Source organism: Rhodamnia argentea, chromosome 5 (genome assembly GCF_020921035.1).
Source record: "Rhodamnia argentea isolate NSW1041297 chromosome 5, ASM2092103v1, whole genome shotgun sequence".
NCBI lineage: Eukaryota > Viridiplantae > Streptophyta > Magnoliopsida > Myrtales > Myrtaceae > Rhodamnia > Rhodamnia argentea.
Window position 1 is genome coordinate 22,582,649 of NC_063154.1, and position 17,027 is coordinate 22,599,675.

Consider the following 17,027-nt stretch of genomic DNA (forward strand, 5'->3'; position numbering starts at 1 on the left):
CGGGCCGACCGTCAGCGACGGAAGGGGTCCTCCACCATCCATGGCTTAGATGAGTTTTTAGTCCCTCTTTTTTGGCCTCAAGATCTGGTGTTTCAGCGATGGAAGGGGTTCTTCCCCTAAACGCCTTCCGCCGTGACAAAAGTGGGTCTCTTGGCTTGTCCTCAGCCAAAGGCTTTGGGCCTTCGAAGACATGGCCACAAGTTTCCAGTCTTCCTCCTCCTTCATCATCCATGGCCGCAAGCTTTGCTTGTCCGTGGCTCGCGAGGGCTCAGCTTGGACGCGGGGCCGACGACTCTGCTGGTGGCGACGGCGAGGGGAGGTTCTGCAACACCAACGAAGCAAAAAAAGCTTCGGTCGTCGGCGTGTTCATCTGAATAGAAGAGAAGGAAAGAGAAAATAAAAAAAGTTTACATTTTTATTTATCTCCATGTCAGGAATGACGTGGCAACGTGAACACGTGTCAAATTGTGATTGGCTAGAAATTAAAAACATACATGCCATATCAGCTGCTCACGTGACGATCTCTAATCACCGAATAATTTCTCGAATGACGTGGACTGCGGAGTCATTGAATAATCCACAAAAATGTCGGAAACAATACCCTATTGCAAAAAAAAAAAAAAAAAAAAGCATCTGTTTTATCCTCCCATCTAAATCCTCGTAACAGAATTTCAGAAATATGACCACTTCAACAATGCCATTGATTTTAATACCGGGCCGTCTCTACAATCTCCTCAACTCATCTTTCCAAAGTTGATGTGCCTGAATTTAGGGGTGAAATAACCCGCTATGAGTAGATGCGACTCCGAATTAAGTTGGAGTACTAGTGATTTGAGCTTTTGATGGGTATCCATATTTGAACTTTGAGGTTATGACCAGCAATCGCCCATGGCCCCATTTTTAAAGCGAGCTCAGCCGCCACAACTTTTTCCATTTCGAGCAAGTAGAATCCCGATCCTAAATCAATTAGGTCAAGTTCTCCATGCGGTTTCCACCAAGTTGAAATGAGTATCTCTGTAGCATTTAAAATTGAACCTATTTACTTCACCAAAAGTTTTATAATGAAAGAACTCCTCCATGGTCTCTCGAGAAATTCCTCTTCTTACCAAAATTCCTCGTCACTATTATCGATCATCAGGGGCAAACCAACACTCTCTAATCACGAGTCATACTACTGGTAGACATTTGGCTTTCTCATACTTCAACCGACTTTTTCTTCAAACATTTTGTATGCATCATCAACATCGGATAGACACTTCATATCGTCAATTACTAGTTAAATGTGTATATAGGTCATGATCTTTGCTCAACATTTCAAAATTTGTCAGCTACGTTATGTTTGTTGAAGGCAATCCCTTCAGCGGTTGGCACGTGTATAGGATAACACCGACGGCCACATGAATGAGTTATTAGTTCAAATGCTTCTCAACTATGACAACGCATTAAGTAATTAAACTTTTCGGACCTGGTGCACCGGGGTGCAAGTTGTTGTTCTCATCTTTCACGATCATCTCAATGATCTCATGATACTCTTTGACCCTCAAAAACTAAAGCTTAAAAATTTGTTGTCATATCATGCCATTGGAAAATATTTTCATCAAATTTTGACATTTATAAATAAAGCGCACGCATCCTCCAAAGACATGTCAATCGGGCAATTATGCCCGACATAACATCGTAACCGACCAGCCATGGCTTCCAACACAAATCGAGCAACCTCTTATCTTGTTAATATTAAGGTTGCCAAAGTTTGATATGATACAAATTTCCATGGTACAAAAGTTCAAACGCATTAGCTTCAGCATGCACATCAACAATTGCTCTATACACACCGTCTCCACTTTCATATTTCAAAGACCTGAAGGTTCCGTATTGAAAATGATCAAGAATTTAGTAACTGATAGGTTCATGGTTACCACAACAAAAATCGTAAGATGAGCTGCTAGTGACAGAAATCTTCAGATTAGATTCGTGATAAATAATAAAAAATCGTAAGGTGAAGCAGATATTTTTCAAGAGTGAGCAGTTTGTGACAAAAATCTTCGTATCCTGAGAAGGAAAACAAAACACGGAGATGCCAGCAGAGTCAAGATGGCTACTTCCATGTGTAATAGCCTTCACAACCAAATCTCACCTTTCCCTACTTCCCAAACAAAGGATAGTTGTGAGTGACTGCGAATGTAATTAGTACTCTAACATATGGGGCAGAAAAAGTGATGCTAAGGGATATCAATCAATCAAAAGTTAACATACTAGGTGGACAAGTCGGTTACCTGACACTATGCGGAGCACAAGTCCACCTAACAAGAGCCGAAACTCCGATGACGCATCTCGGGTGCAGGTCGCTACTACCCGTGTCTACCTGGCAATAGCCATCCGAAGTTAATGTGGAATCTACTTCCCTACCGTCACCTTTTAAGTTGAGAGAAAATATTTTTGTTCCCTTCATCTCAAAGAAATACCTTCGAACTTTACGTCCCAAAGATCAGATAAAGCAGTGTAGACACATAGTCGGGTCCAAATTAGTAATCTAATGTATAAGGCAGAAAAAGGGATGCTAAGGGATATAGTGTAATCAAAGTGTAACTTATCATACGCGTGGTTCTCTATTCAAAGTGCAAGCATAGACTTGACATTTTGAAACTTGTTTTTTTTTTTTTTTTTTTTTTTTTTTTTTTAAGTGCCTTGGAAGTCTTAAAACTTATCATGAATGTGCAATTAAACCTACAAAAAAAGGAGCAATGAAGTCATAAAACTTATCGGGAAGTACAATCCGGTCCCAAAACTTCCAATAGTGCAATTAAGTCCTAAAATTTGTCAAATTCATAAAATCAAGTTCTTTCGTTGATTGCACTTTATGAAAATTTTGATTGCTCTTTAGTAGCAAGTTTTAAGACTTGATTGTATCTTTTGAAAATTTTAGATTCGATTGCACTTTCGTGATAAGTTTTAGGACTTGATTACACATTTTTGAAAGTTTTATAACTCAATTGCACTTTCGTAACAAGATTTTCATCCTTAGAGTTACCTCTTTCACGTTTGTTTTATAGACTACTGTGGGAAAAGAGCTTGTCACCCACAATAAGATAGACCAAGAGGGGACTGGTGAGGCCGTCGTTCAAAAGAGTTAATGGATGATATCTCTTTTTCATGTAATTCACGAATTATCTACTTCTCCTGTATACCGAAAGGTTGATGGAGAAAAATGTAATCAAGTTATGTTGCGTTTGTAAAGACATCGTTTGGGAACTGGCAGCGGTGAATGAGAACTTTTCCCTTTGTTGTCTTCCATCTTTAGCGTTTTATAAAATGGTTTTCGAAAAATGATCACTTGCATCGCCTAAAATAGTTAGTCAATGAAAGATATTTTTTTGTCGACAACAATTTATGTATGAACATTTTTATGGTTAATAAGAAAGCTTTTCCTTCACTAAATTTAATGAGCGAAACAAGCTATTATTTTTAGGAGAATGTTTTCCAAATTATTCACTTTCCGCGAAAAAAGCGGAGCCTTAGTTTATTTATGCATCTTTTCCTGCTAAATATGTTCAGTAGGGGTTTTTCATGTTGTAGCATGTCTTTGACACATTTTCTCATTCTCAGGAGTTATCTGGTTGTATTTCGATTTGTTACATAACTGGGGTTTTCATTTACCTGGTCTACTGTTTAAAGCTCACGGTTCTTATCAAACCTCCAATGACATGGGCCGGGATAGTGGGCTTGATCCGGCCCATGATAAAACGGACCAAGGCCCAAGTGGGTAATGGGCCCATTTACTACTCAGGCCGGAATACTGGTGCTGTGGCGCATCCAAGCTTTTTTCCTTTGATTCTTTTTTCAAAATATCAGAAATTTTCTTTTCCGTTCGCTTTTTTTGTTTATTGTACCAATAATCAAATATAAAGCGTATTCTTTTCTAGAACTTTTACCTTTTTTTTTCCTTTTTTCTCCCGCTCCTTTTTTTTATCTTTCAATCTAAGTCTTGCTTTTTTCATGTCAAACGTACCTTTTTCTTTTCGTATCTTGTGATCGATCTAATTATGTAGCTCAGTTTAATTTTTATTTTTCACTTTGAGTTTACATTATTAATGGCCTTTTACAAATTTTGAATCTGTATGTAAATCATTTTATTTTATTTTTTTTGAATCAACTTAATGCTTTAAAAATAATGTTAGGTATTTTTTTTTTGAAGCCTTGAAATTATAATCAAGCGTGTAATATAGGAGCACGCAATTTACATTTTAATTTTAAGATCAGTAAACATTCAACAAAGCAGAAGAATTCAATCATCAATCTATAGATTACAACGTGCGAATGTAACGTACATGTGTAGCTGTTAATAAGACTTACGCGCTCCAAATGAATTTTAGTTACCGCAAACAAAGAAAAACAATTTAATAAGCACATCGACCAATGTTATAACAATATTATTGGCTAACAAATAAATCAATAAAATGTTTGACAAGCTCATTGATCATGATTATCTGATGTGCGGCGTTCAAGGGAAGTTCATGACTCGTGGTGAGGATCGATTGACTCGAAACATGAAGTTGAAGATTGAGTCGAGGAGGAATCATCGACCGACGAATAACAGCGTAAGGAATCATTGCTAGAGTAGCACGCGAGTTAAGAGGTAGTTAGAGGTTCTTGCTGGGGAAATTTAGAATACATAATGGAATGACTCGAAAGATACAAGATGAATCAAACTAAAGCATATATACACATTTTACACAATGTTACACTATGGCCAATGAGCACACGACATCAATCCGGACATAAAAAACCACGAGTAACCCACCAGATTTTGAACAGGATAAGATCGTTTGTAACGGATTAATCTGGATTAGGCTTCGTCTAAGTTTGGATTTCAAATTCGAGTTAGTTCGTTTCTATTTTTTTTGTTTATAACAGTTTACGTAGTATTTGAAGCTTTTTCTCCTCCATCATCTATCAGTTTTACTTAATTAGATCAAGAAATATGGATCCAAGAATGTAATCCATTATTGTGATGCGGCTCGACTGAAATCTTTTTCAGACACTACTATTTAAAGATAAAAACACTCAAACACAACGAAAGATTCTTGTCTTATTATGTAATGTCCGATCTTCTTTCCAATCACAACAAACAAAATTAAAAATAAGTAAAGGGTTGCAGAGAAAGACACAGTGAAATTGCAACAACACTATAATCTTTGTTTGACGGCATCGTCCTCCACCCTAACGCACACAACCGTGATTGATTGTTTGGTCTCAATTTCCTGCTGAAGGGAAGTTTCAATTAGAATGGACATGAACCCTCTCTAGAAAAGGCCAAATCTACGATTTTCCACGACTTTGAAAGATCGTATTACTTTTTTTAAACTCGAAAGTGTTGTCGGGCCCAAATAAAATGCCATGGATGTCCGCTCGGTGCGCAGTTCTTGAAAATTTGTAATCGCGACACTTTTTTTTATGAAAATCAAATCTTGTTTTTTGAGCAGTCGTTTCACGGGTTTTCCATAGGTAGAAATGGGATGTCGAACGGAAAAGTTAAGCCCCTTCTAATTTTGGCCAAATTTGGGTTAGAAAATTTCAACATCATTTTTCAAAATTTGTCTGATTGATTGAAGATACTTGACCTTTTGAGATTTATAGTTTATAATCATCTAATTACTTAGGTTCAATTAGGACAATCTTATTTTCAAGAAAGAAAATATCACGTAAGTCCCTATTTGAAGAATGAAAATCCTCATGCCCAGTAAAAATTTGGTCAAATCTGATTAATATGAAGACCTAGCTTTTCAAAACTTGAAAAACTGCTCAAACTGGAAAACTCCAAGCAAGGATTCTCGGATTCATTGATGATTTTGTCAATTCTGAAATTCTCATCTTAGTGTATAATGTCCCATCGTTTTCCCAATCACAACAAACAAAAGAAATAAGAAGTAAAGAGTTACAAAGGAAGACTAATTGAAAATGCAAAAACACCGTAATCTTTGTTCGATGGCATCGTCTTGCCACCTTAACGCAGACCGCTGTGATTGTTTCGCCTCAATTTCTTTCTATAGAGAAGTTTCAATTAGATCGGACATGAAGCTATCTCCACCCTATCTGGAAGGAAAAATCGACGAGTCATACAGTGTAATGCTCCTCGACTTTGAAAGATCATGAAGTACTACTTTTTTTTAAAACTCAGAATTGTTCTCGGGTCCAAATAAAATATCATGGCCATTTGATCGGTGTGATTCTTGTAAATTTGCAACTGTGGTACTTTTTCTTAATGAAAATCGAACCTTGCTTTTTGAACAATGTCGTTTTTTAAAATTTGTCCTAACTAGAGTGATTTGAAAATATTTGACCTTGTGAGAGTTATAGCTTTATAATCATCTAATTACTTAGGTTCAATATGGACAACCTTATTTTCAACGAAGAAATAACCCCTTTGCTCCGATTTCTTGAAATTCGCAATCCCGACACTTCTTTAAAAAAAAATTAGAATTGCAATTTCAAACTAATTGGTCGCGGTGTTTTTATAGATGTAAAAATTGAGTCATTAGAATGTGAGGCTTTGTTTTCATGTTAGGAGAGTGACCTCCTTAAACTCGCTGCCTCTCTTACAATAAAAATCATTATGACCAATAAAAATTTGGTCAAATCTGATTAGTCAAAATTCACAAAATCCTTTTAGAACTTGGAACTGCTCTAGAGTCCAAATAAGGATTCTCAAATGTATTGATGATCTAGTCAATTCTTAAATTTTCGCCTTAGTACATATTGCCCAATCTTCTTTTCAATCACAACACTGTAATCTTTGTTTGATCACATCGTCTTGCCACCTAAAAGGCAACCACCGTGATTGTTTGGCCTTAATTTCCTACTAAGGGGAAGTTTCAATAAGAATATACATGAAGCTGTTACCACTTTCTCTAAGGAAGACCAAATTGATTAGTGATATGATGCTCTTCGACTTTGAAAGATCATGAAGTGCTAACTTTTTAAAACTTGGAAGTATTCTAGGGTCCAAGTATGGATTCTCGAATGCAATGATGATCTCCCAAATTTTTGAATTATTGGCTTAGTACAACTTTAGAACTTTCTAATCATCTAAATTACTTAAGGACAATCATGGCGATCGGATTTTTACAAATAAAGTGTCATGGCATTCCATTTGGCCCAATATCTGAAAATTTGCGCACGAAACTTCTTTTACAAAAATTGAACCGCATTTTTTGAACAATCGGGTCATAGGCTTTCCGTGGGCACAAAATCGTGTCAATGGAGTTGGACGGAAAAGTTATACCCAGTCTAAATATAACCAAATATGAGAATCAAGACAATCTTATCTATTTCAATCAATATTTCCTAAACTATTATTTCTTCTTCTTTTACGTTCAAATAGAAGAAGGTCACATATCCGCTCGTTTTTCACAAGCATCATCGAAGATTCGAGTATTTTAATTAAACCCGCTCTTTCTAGAAATTAGCTTGAGCACATTATTAAGTAGAAGAAAGGAAATGAAAATCGTAAAAAAAAACAAATGGAAAAAAAACGTAAGATATTCGAATAAAATATCGTTCTTTGGAATAATGGAGACAGCTTATATTTTCATGATAATTCCTAGTTTTTTACCTTTTCAATAAATAGCAACTTTAACATTTCCCATTTGCGATTTGATTAATTAGTTCTCGAGGTTATTTTCGCCAACTGAATAATTGAGGGAGTGTCATAGCCATTTGAAAGATGAAAATAGCGTGAGCCTAAAAAAATCGTAATGTTTTTACCTTTTCTCTTCGATTGTTGACATAGAAATCTTAGGCTCTCAGAATATTCTTGACCATCCAACTTACGACATGGATGCCACACATTCAACAAGACGCCAAGACCTGACCCAAAAAAAAGCCAAAACCACATGCAATCTAGGCTTGCACAACTCCCATATCGTTATATTGCATATGCTTTGGACATGGATGGCAGCAAAGTCTAAATCCCTGACGGAGTTCATAGACGGAGAGTCGTCACGTTCTGAAAGGTGTCTCAAGGACTTATACAATGAAGAACTAGTTCACCGCGACATAAGACAATCCAGTATCATGATCAAATGTGATCAAAAGAGGGTGAAAATAGGAGACAAGTAAAATCACGAGTGTGGAATTCACACAAGGGTGTACATGTGTCCCCGAGGGGATCAACATCTATCTCTTTCGGGGCGTCTATGATAATTACAATGGTGATTTTTGCAGTCCGGGCATTTTTGTTCCCAAGTTGTAGCAAGGGAGATTTCGCCACCGGCCGTTGACCCACATGTTGCAGATTGATGAACTTGGTATGCACAATGCGCGGCGGAGCGGCAGCTCCCTATCCTGTCACTTGATGATTGCAGAGAGGTTAGGCCTCTAGATGTACGATTGCACAGCTTCTTCTGGAAGCATCTATTTTGTGCTGAGAAACAAGTAGGATTGCGTATTGCATTTTCTTCCACACTTACTCAATTTAACTGGGCATGACCTAAGTCACCTGTAGAGTAATGAGGATCAATAATATAGTCGTGCTTTGTGGATAATTGCATTCTGGAGAAAAGAAAACATGAATGACTGTCTTTGAAATATTAACGGGCCTCGCCTCTCATTTTGAAAGCTTAAATTACATGGAGACTGATCTTTTGAATACATAAATGGGCACGGGAATGTTAATAGCCCATTCCCCATTATTACACGTAACATGACTTGGCAAGTTTTTGAATTATGTGGTGATGTGAAATGGGCAGCACGTACTTGGTTATACATGTAGAAGGCATATTTCCTGAAGACTCCAGAGGAGCAAAACCCTAAATCCTGCGTCACCCACGGACCAACTGAAGATGATTCTTCTTCTTTTTATTTTTATTTTTTCCAATGTACCGATATGCCTCGTTGGAAAATAGATAGATCAAAGAATTTCACTCCATAGGAGGACAAAAGTCGTCGATTTGTTGAATATAATTATATTTTATGGTATAATGTATCATATTAGGAGTATGAAGGAAGTCTTTCTCTTCCATATAAAATATTTTCCCATTTTCCCCCAAAGTGATTAGGAAGAAAATACCGACTAGTAGGAGAGGAATTAGTATGATGAATACGAGAAGGTAAATCTTGCTCAAGGACAAAGATGAACCCCCAGTCCACAGTACGACCTCTCAATAATTTGGCTCGCATCTTTCAAAATTTTTAAACATCGCTCCTAAGTTTGCTCCTTAAAATTTGGAACAAGGAAAACCTCGATGGAGCGAGGAAACCCATTTTCGATAACTGAACCGGTAAGTCGGATCATAGCAGTCATGAATTCGAAAGCAGGCGGCTCGCTTTCCCGTCTTTTCTGAAAATCATCCTCAGATGACCTGCTGTTGAGAAACTTCATATGTGGAAGGAATATATCTAACATCTACAATAGGGAATACAATCGTTACGTAACCATATGCTATAATCCTATGATGGAAATAACACTATTGCTTCAGGGTATTGGAGTGAATATACGTGCAGATAAGTAAGCGCATTCAAGAGAAAGGAGAATCCCACTGATATGGCAAATGCAAACTTTCCTCCCAGTTCAAAATTAGACCGCTTGCAAGAACAACTGCTACAACAACATAGCCCCCTTTTTAACTGATCACATGTTTAGCTGGACAAGTATGCAGCGGTACTTCAGGCGTGCGAGTACTTCGAACATCAGAAAAACACGACTAAGTTGTTGATAAAGCAAAAGAAAGACCACACGTTGGACAAAAGTTGAGGATCCAGGCTTATAGGATTCGTATTAAATGTCCTCTTTCTCCTAAACCAACATGCTATGCATTGCACGAAAGACTCGTAATAAAGACTATCAGATTTCTTCCATATCCATGCATGAGAAATTAAAATGTTGATTATAAATTAACAAAGCTAACGATAATTTATGAAATGCTACGTGTGCCATCTGGCTAGTATGTAGTTCGGGCCAAGTACTTGACATGAATGCACAAAGGTGTGTTGAGATATAAGCACTTTGGGCTCGTACGTAGTTCAGGGCCAAGTACTTGATATGAATGCACAAAGGTATGTCGAGATATAAGCACTTTGGGCGAAATTTACTTGACATGAATGCACGAAGGAATGTCAAGATATAAGCGCTGAGAGGAGACTATCATTATCCACTGCTCTCACCGATGATAATTGTCAAAGAACAGCGAGGGCATTGACATTCATGAAAAAGTTGCACCTCAAGATAAGAGTTTACCCTCGTGATAAATTTGGTACACAGTACAAAAGGAAAACAAATCAACCTTTAAGAGATTCAACGATCTACCAGATATTAAGTTCCAGATACAATACCAATCTCAGTTACGGGAACTATTGAGGAGAAATCGGCATGAGTGGGAGCATTCCATCTTTCACAACGGTCAGAATGTTTTATAGATGTACTCAAATACTAGATATACCATAGGACTATAACCACAGAAACGTTCCAACTTCTTTGAGGTGAGATGTAAAGGACTCAAGATACAAGTAGTTGACAGAATCAAGGAAAGACAGTGGATAAATCGGCAAACGACTTATCATTTAAACAGCTCAAGGTTCAAGATTTACGCACCTCAAGAATTGCAATGTAGCAACGTATTCTGGACAAAAAAAATGACATATTAGCTTCAGAGGTACATCATCAAGTTGCAACATATGCTGTAAGTCGACACCAGCAGTTCTCATCCTGGAATAGTAGAGATAGAATACTACCGCCTATCCCAGCACAAATTTCAGAAGCAAGGTAAAAGTATTAGCAGATGGACACTCCCGAAACAATGTTGACACAGTTTCTGACAGAAAACATACTTCATTTTAGGTGAGGGCAGCAGCAACAGCTACAGATAAGCATATGAAGTCTATAGAGGGTAACATGCATTTAGGAAGCCAATTCAGTAGGCTAACGGAACATGCAGCCTCAGCACACTCTACATTCAACCTTTACAAGGAATTGAAAGCAGAATATCCCACAAGGACAACAAGTCATTTCAATGGCATAAAAGATAGTTTACCTTGCACTAGCTAGAGGCAGAAAACTTGATAGAAAAAACCATATTGCACAAGCATTAGGAAAAGATTAAGACACTAAGTAGAAGATTAACAGCAAATAGATCCATCCAAATAGATATACATCACAATGTTGCTATTCTATCTAACCTTCCAAACAATGAACACATGCATGCATGACACTGGTCAGATCAGGATCAATTCCATTCATAGAAAAGAAAGCCAACTAGATTAAATGATGACCATATAAACAGCCTTTAAGATCTAATGCCAACTAAGCATGTAAAAACAAATCTGAAAGTACGGCAAAAACCAACTCATGACGACTTAGCTACTTCAGAAAGATGGAGAAACAATTTCTTTACAAGTGCACGTTCCGACAAATAGAATAGACCTTCGTAAATCATCCAAGAGTCCCATTCCATATTCAATCCCAAAGCAATTGTTACACAGTCCTCTCACGTCTTGCTTGATTAATGTGCATCACAAAACTTTGGAAAGTTGACGCAAAACTAATACACAGATTACATAGCGAGACATTCCCATTGCATTAGGAAAAAGTAAACCAGAGAAGAATTCGACAAACAAGCCGAATACCTTTAGCAACTTTCATTAATGTCCTATTGAATTCAGCCAAAGAAATGCTCCATTATAAGTTCAGAGAATGCAGATAAAATTTGGTTACAAAATGTTACAAAAGGCAAATGAAGATATACTTCCATTAGGCAAAACCATCATATCTAAAACAGAAAACAAACGCATGACAAATGAAAAGCTTATTAAAAGCTAAACCCTTTACAATCAGTTGTCATCACCACAAAATTGATTTTCACGAGTGCTTGAAGGTCCCTGAACCTGTGGAGATGCACACTTCGGCCAGCCAAGTAGTTGAGGTGAACCAGGGGGGGTTGCATCTCGACTAGGAGAGAAGAGACTTAGCTCTACGAAATTTGCTGTTGATGGGCCATCCTTTCCATAAGTCCGAAAAGAAATTGATCCCCGTTTGGTCGAAGAGTCAGAATTTCTGCAAGGGCTCATCCTACCACTTTCCTCAAGATGGCTCAGATTAGCAATGAGTGAAACAGACTCATTCTGATCATCACTAACTCTTCTTCTCACCTCCAAGTCATGGAGCTTCCCCAACGCTAAAGAATCCGCCACTGGGCAGTACACCAGCAAGAAAATACACACCCCAGCACAACAGAAAAGGGAAAGAAATGCCAAGAACACAAGAGCTTCAAAAAGAATGTGTTCTGGCTTAGATAAAACCGATAAACCAAGTAATAGGATCCTTAATGGAAGGAAACCCGAAACCGAGACTATCAGCGCGTATACTCTTTTCTGCAGACCCTTATTAATGACTAATTTTAGGATCCGCCTTCCTAGCCAAAATAAGTAGGCAGTTAGGAGAAAAGCAAGAATCCCAAGTATAATAGTACTCATTAAAGGGTAAGTGCAAAGCGCAGCACCATCAGTCCTCTTCATAGCGCTTGTGAAGTAATGCGGCAATCTCCGTCCAGTACTTTTAACCTTGCTTAACTTTGGTCCGACTACAATGATGATGAGCTGAAGAACGAAAACTGGGAAGCAGTAGAGAAGAATATAACCTATTGTTTTTCCATTCCAGTTTCTGCTTAAGATTCCTGACTCCATATTTTGCAAAGGTGCCCGAAGGAGAAACACAAGAGTAAGGAACAAGCAAGGTTCTGCAAAACCAAGATTTGAGACAACATAGCCTTCGCAAAAAGTTTCCTGCCATTTGTAACTAACGGAATTCAACACTTTCCCTTTCTGTCTGAGCAAACTTAAACGAACAATCTCACCAAAACCCCACACGATCGTGAACAGGATGAATGTGATCCGGATGACCCAAGGACCCGTAAAGTAACTGAGAAAGTCCTGGCTACGAGTGCGAGACCTGAAGTAAAACGAGTAGATAGTGCATAGCAAACCCAGGAGAACCAAGACCGCAACCAGACAAATGGTCACCACACCGAATGCTTCGGCAACAAATCTTGTCAGGGGCATCACCCGAAGCAAAGATTCCACGCATGCTCTCTGCCAGCATGGATGCACGAAAGTTCTGTGATCGGACTACACTTCCTTCCACAAGTAAATTACAAAAGAAGCAGTCCCCAGACCAATGCTGGATGATACCACAGACGCCAATTTCACCATGTACAATCAGTCGAAATGACTGTACACAGAACACAGCCTGAGCCCGAATCACGTCATTAATCCGTTCACACCACGGTTCAACACACAGATATTCTCCTAAGTGGGATGGCGTTCGTTTTCGGGTTCCAGATCTGCACGCAGCAAAATTCATCAGCTCAAATCCATCATCTATGCTTTGCCAGCCACAACACGATCGAGAAGCACGCGGCAAAGCAAACACAATAGTACAAACTAACTATAGGTTTCTAACGGCAATGTCTGGTGAGATAACCTCGTATCTGTGCAACTCAGTCAATCACAAAACCGCAAAAGAAATCAAAATCCAGCCGCAAACCCATAAAATCACATAACTAGCAGCTCCATTACATTTACGTCCCTAATTAGCACCAAACCACGAAGGAACGCCACCATAACAACCGAACAACAGCCGGGGGAAGAAAAAAAAAAGACAACCAAAAACCACGAGAGTGACTTGTCCGGGACGTACATGTAGAACGCAAACTAACCACAGCATACAACATACAAAGCGCAACGAAAGACGATGAGATTTCATCTACGAGCTTCGAACACAGAGGAAAGCCAAAACGGACGACCGAGACCGACTCCTCATCGCCTACATGCGGAACCAAAAGGCGCCACAGAAAGCGAGAAAAAGGCTAATCGATCGAGAGCTCACAATGCAGAGATTCTTGATCTGGCAACTCCGGCCGGCGAAGCTCCTGAATCGCGAGACGCGGAGCCGCAAAACCCTAATCCGTGCACAGGGGAGGAAGATGATGGAGAGAGAGAGAATGCGAAGGAAGAGAAGGCGAAGAAGGAAGAAGAGCGAGTACACGAGACAGAGAGGAAAGAGAGAGAGGGGGGGTGGGGGTGGGGGGAAGAGAGAGAGGGTGAGTGGGGCTTTGTTGGAGACAGGCTGTCTCCAGCTGGAGCTGTGTCGACCGAGCCTGGAGGTTCGGAGCGACGGGGAGCCCGGCTCGGGAGGGGGCCTTGCACGAACCTACGTGGCTCCTGCTGTGGCGGCGTTCACGTTGAGTGGGGGCACGAGGGAGGTGGGGCCGAGGGGTGGGGGGCGGGTGTTTTGGGTGGGATCGAGTCATCGCATCCTAATTGACAGGCTTGCTGCCACCATTTTCTCTTGATTTATTACCAAAAAATTGCCTATTTTCATTTATTGAACGACAGACAGATGGCCCCACATATAATATAACCACTTCATTAATTTGCAAGCATTGATATTATATGTATATATACTACATATCTTATTTTATTTTATTTTATTTCTTTAATGTGGTGATTTTGGATTGTAAATATAAACTTGAGCATGGAAGTGGAGAGCAAAAAAAAAAAAAAAAAAACAATATAACAACATGAATGTGGTACAAAAAAAAAAATTCTAGCCAAATCAAAGATAATCGGATCCTTAGCTAAGCATCTTGCACAGGGCAAGTCTATTTGTATATTTATGAATAGAGCCAACAAGTTGATCATACGAAATATGATGTTAAGAGCGAATATGAGTTTTATGTAATGTTTACATGCATATAGGTTTTTTTTTAGATAAGCATCGTGCGTTATGGAGGCATAAGATTAACGCGTGTCGAAAAATGTTAAACCCCAATTTAACCTTGATGATTACGAAGCTCGCTCCAATAATTGGAGCTGTAATTGTTGCATGTAACTACTCCTTTTTGCGGGACTTGTGAAAGGGTAAAAAGGTAATAACCGGCCTTGAATGAAGAGTAGGGCCAAGTATTCGGCCAGGTAATAGCTGGGCATCCGGATACCCGGTCAAGTAATTGCTGGACGTCCAGCTCTTGTAGTTCAATTTGATTTCATCCACTTAGTTCAACGGGCCTTTGACTCTCAGTCGAACGACACGGAATCCTTGACGGTCGAATTTCTAGCAATTTGAAATGTGTCTTATTGTTGTAGTTGAACTTGCTTTTATGTACATAAAATTGCCCATTGTGTCGAAAAAGGTAGAGAACCCTACACTGTTGCAACCTAAAAATCAAGTTTCTAGGGTAATTGATCATCAAGCTAATTATCTAATTAACTTAACTCGGACTCTCCCAAGTTCATACCAAATCGCAATTTATGGTTCAAATAATAAATAAGTAAAAAGATTTTTAAATTGAAGTCGCCACTAATCATTTTATGGTAAGTCGATTAGACACTTAAATAAAGTATCGGGAGAAATATTTTATTCCTACGCACTAGAGATTCATTGAGCTCGGGAATTTGGTTACGCTAATATTTCTATTAATGCCCTTTCGGTACCTTTCATTTCAAAGGTGTAAATTTTTTTATTTTTTTATTTAAATGAATGATGCATGAATGTTATTGTATTACAAGAACACAATTAGTCTAATGAAGTGAAAAAGTGACGACTATTCTAATATGACATGAATGCATGATTTTTTTCTTTTTTTAAGTTTTTGAATCCTAGTGACATGCAAAGCAACATGAATTCTAACCTATATGTTATGCAAAAATGACACGAATTTAATCTAAATGACGTGTTATATTAGACTAGACTAATCTACTAATGAATGAACCTTATTCTAAATGACGTATGAATACGACATGGCATTAATGACTTATTAAATTTATGACATGACGAATAATGCGATATGTAATAAATAATATAACAAAATGACATGCCAACTATATGATATGACGAACTTTAATGACATAGCATAACTATATGACATGGCTAATCAATACAACATGAAAATGACATAACGGCTATGTGACTACACCTATATGAAATGCATATGTAAAATAATATATTCAATCTATGTGAATAAAATGTTCTAAGCTATATGCAATTTATATGAATGAGATATTTTTGTTTTTTTTATATATTTTTTTACGTAACAAATCAAATCATGCATGATCATTTACGAAAATATTTTCCGCTTCGAATTGAATAACGGATTGGATCGAGGAATCAAATCCGGTGGTTGAAATTAGATATCTCGATCCCCATACCATCGAGACAAATCTCGGGATCGAGATTAGTCCGAATTTGCATGTTGTCAGTAGAGAAACACCCTAATTCGAAACGGTTTTTCTAACGACTAAAAAAAAATACGCAATGAGACTTTTCTGTTAGCTCAGAATTGGAAATAAAATCGAAATCGAAATTAGATATTATTTCACCTAATTCGACTCGAATTATTTGCTGTTTGAACTAACGGATCGGGATCGAGCTGGTCGGTCTTGGGACCCGCGGATGACGATGGGGTATTGAGCAATGGACTTTACGAAGCCTCACGAATTTTCCACCAAAGAAGAACTCCCCCACCTTTTGTCTTTTTTCCTCTTGGCCTATTCTACAAACACCTGGACTCATTAAGACGAATAGCACCGCTTCCCTTCCTCTTTCATTGTTCATCGTGCAAGTAAAAGGCACGAATGTGTTGATGAGTTCGTGCATGGAAGGGCTCCAAAGGCTATTTTCTCCTATTCAATTAAGCATTGAATTGATTGCGACTACAACATCGAAACATAGCAAAGCCAGAAATATGAAGCAGAATAGTTTAATATGAGGAGAAACGACCCGATTCTATCGCTATGAGATGCTGAACGGCAATCAGGTGCTTAGAAACATTGGCTCGCTGGATTCGTTGGATCTGCTGGTCGCTCGCTGCAAATGCACGTTGGTCTCGGATGGGAGATTGTTTTAAGATCGAGACGGCTTCCAATGCATGAGAGATAACAAGACAATGGATTGTTGGGAATAGCTTGGACCGACGCCGAAGAAACAGCCACATGAATTCAATCAAGATCGTGGCTACGAAGAACTTCACTTTTGTTGGATT

General features: G+C 38.5%; 1 protein-coding gene and 1 long non-coding RNA gene across 2 annotated transcripts; one reads left to right on the plus strand and one right to left on the minus strand.

Moving 5' to 3' along the window:
- Nucleotides 1-10,322: 10,322 nt before the first annotated feature.
- Nucleotides 10,323-10,618, plus strand: LOC125315047. Its single transcript, XR_007198420.1, has 2 exons — nt 10,323-10,456; nt 10,502-10,618. It is a non-coding gene; the product is annotated as an uncharacterized LOC125315047 (long non-coding RNA).
- A 981-nt stretch (nt 10,619-11,599) lies between these two features.
- LOC115728985 lies at nt 11,600-14,052 on the minus strand. Its single transcript, XM_030659385.2, has 2 exons — nt 13,874-14,052; nt 11,600-13,328 (listed from the first exon to the last, which is right to left on the minus strand). Exon 2 carries the CDS (start codon nt 13,045-13,047, stop codon nt 11,821-11,823), a length of 1,227 nt encoding a protein of 408 aa, XP_030515245.2. The 5' UTR covers nt 13,048-13,328; nt 13,874-14,052; the 3' UTR covers nt 11,600-11,820.
- Between the last annotated feature and the right edge of the window lie 2,975 nt (nt 14,053-17,027).

Excerpts from the sequence above, each read along its gene's own strand:
- LOC115728985 (XM_030659385.2), bottom strand. The coding sequence starts at position 13,047 with ATGCCCCTGACAAGATTTGTTGCCGAAGCATTCGGTGTGGTGACCATT.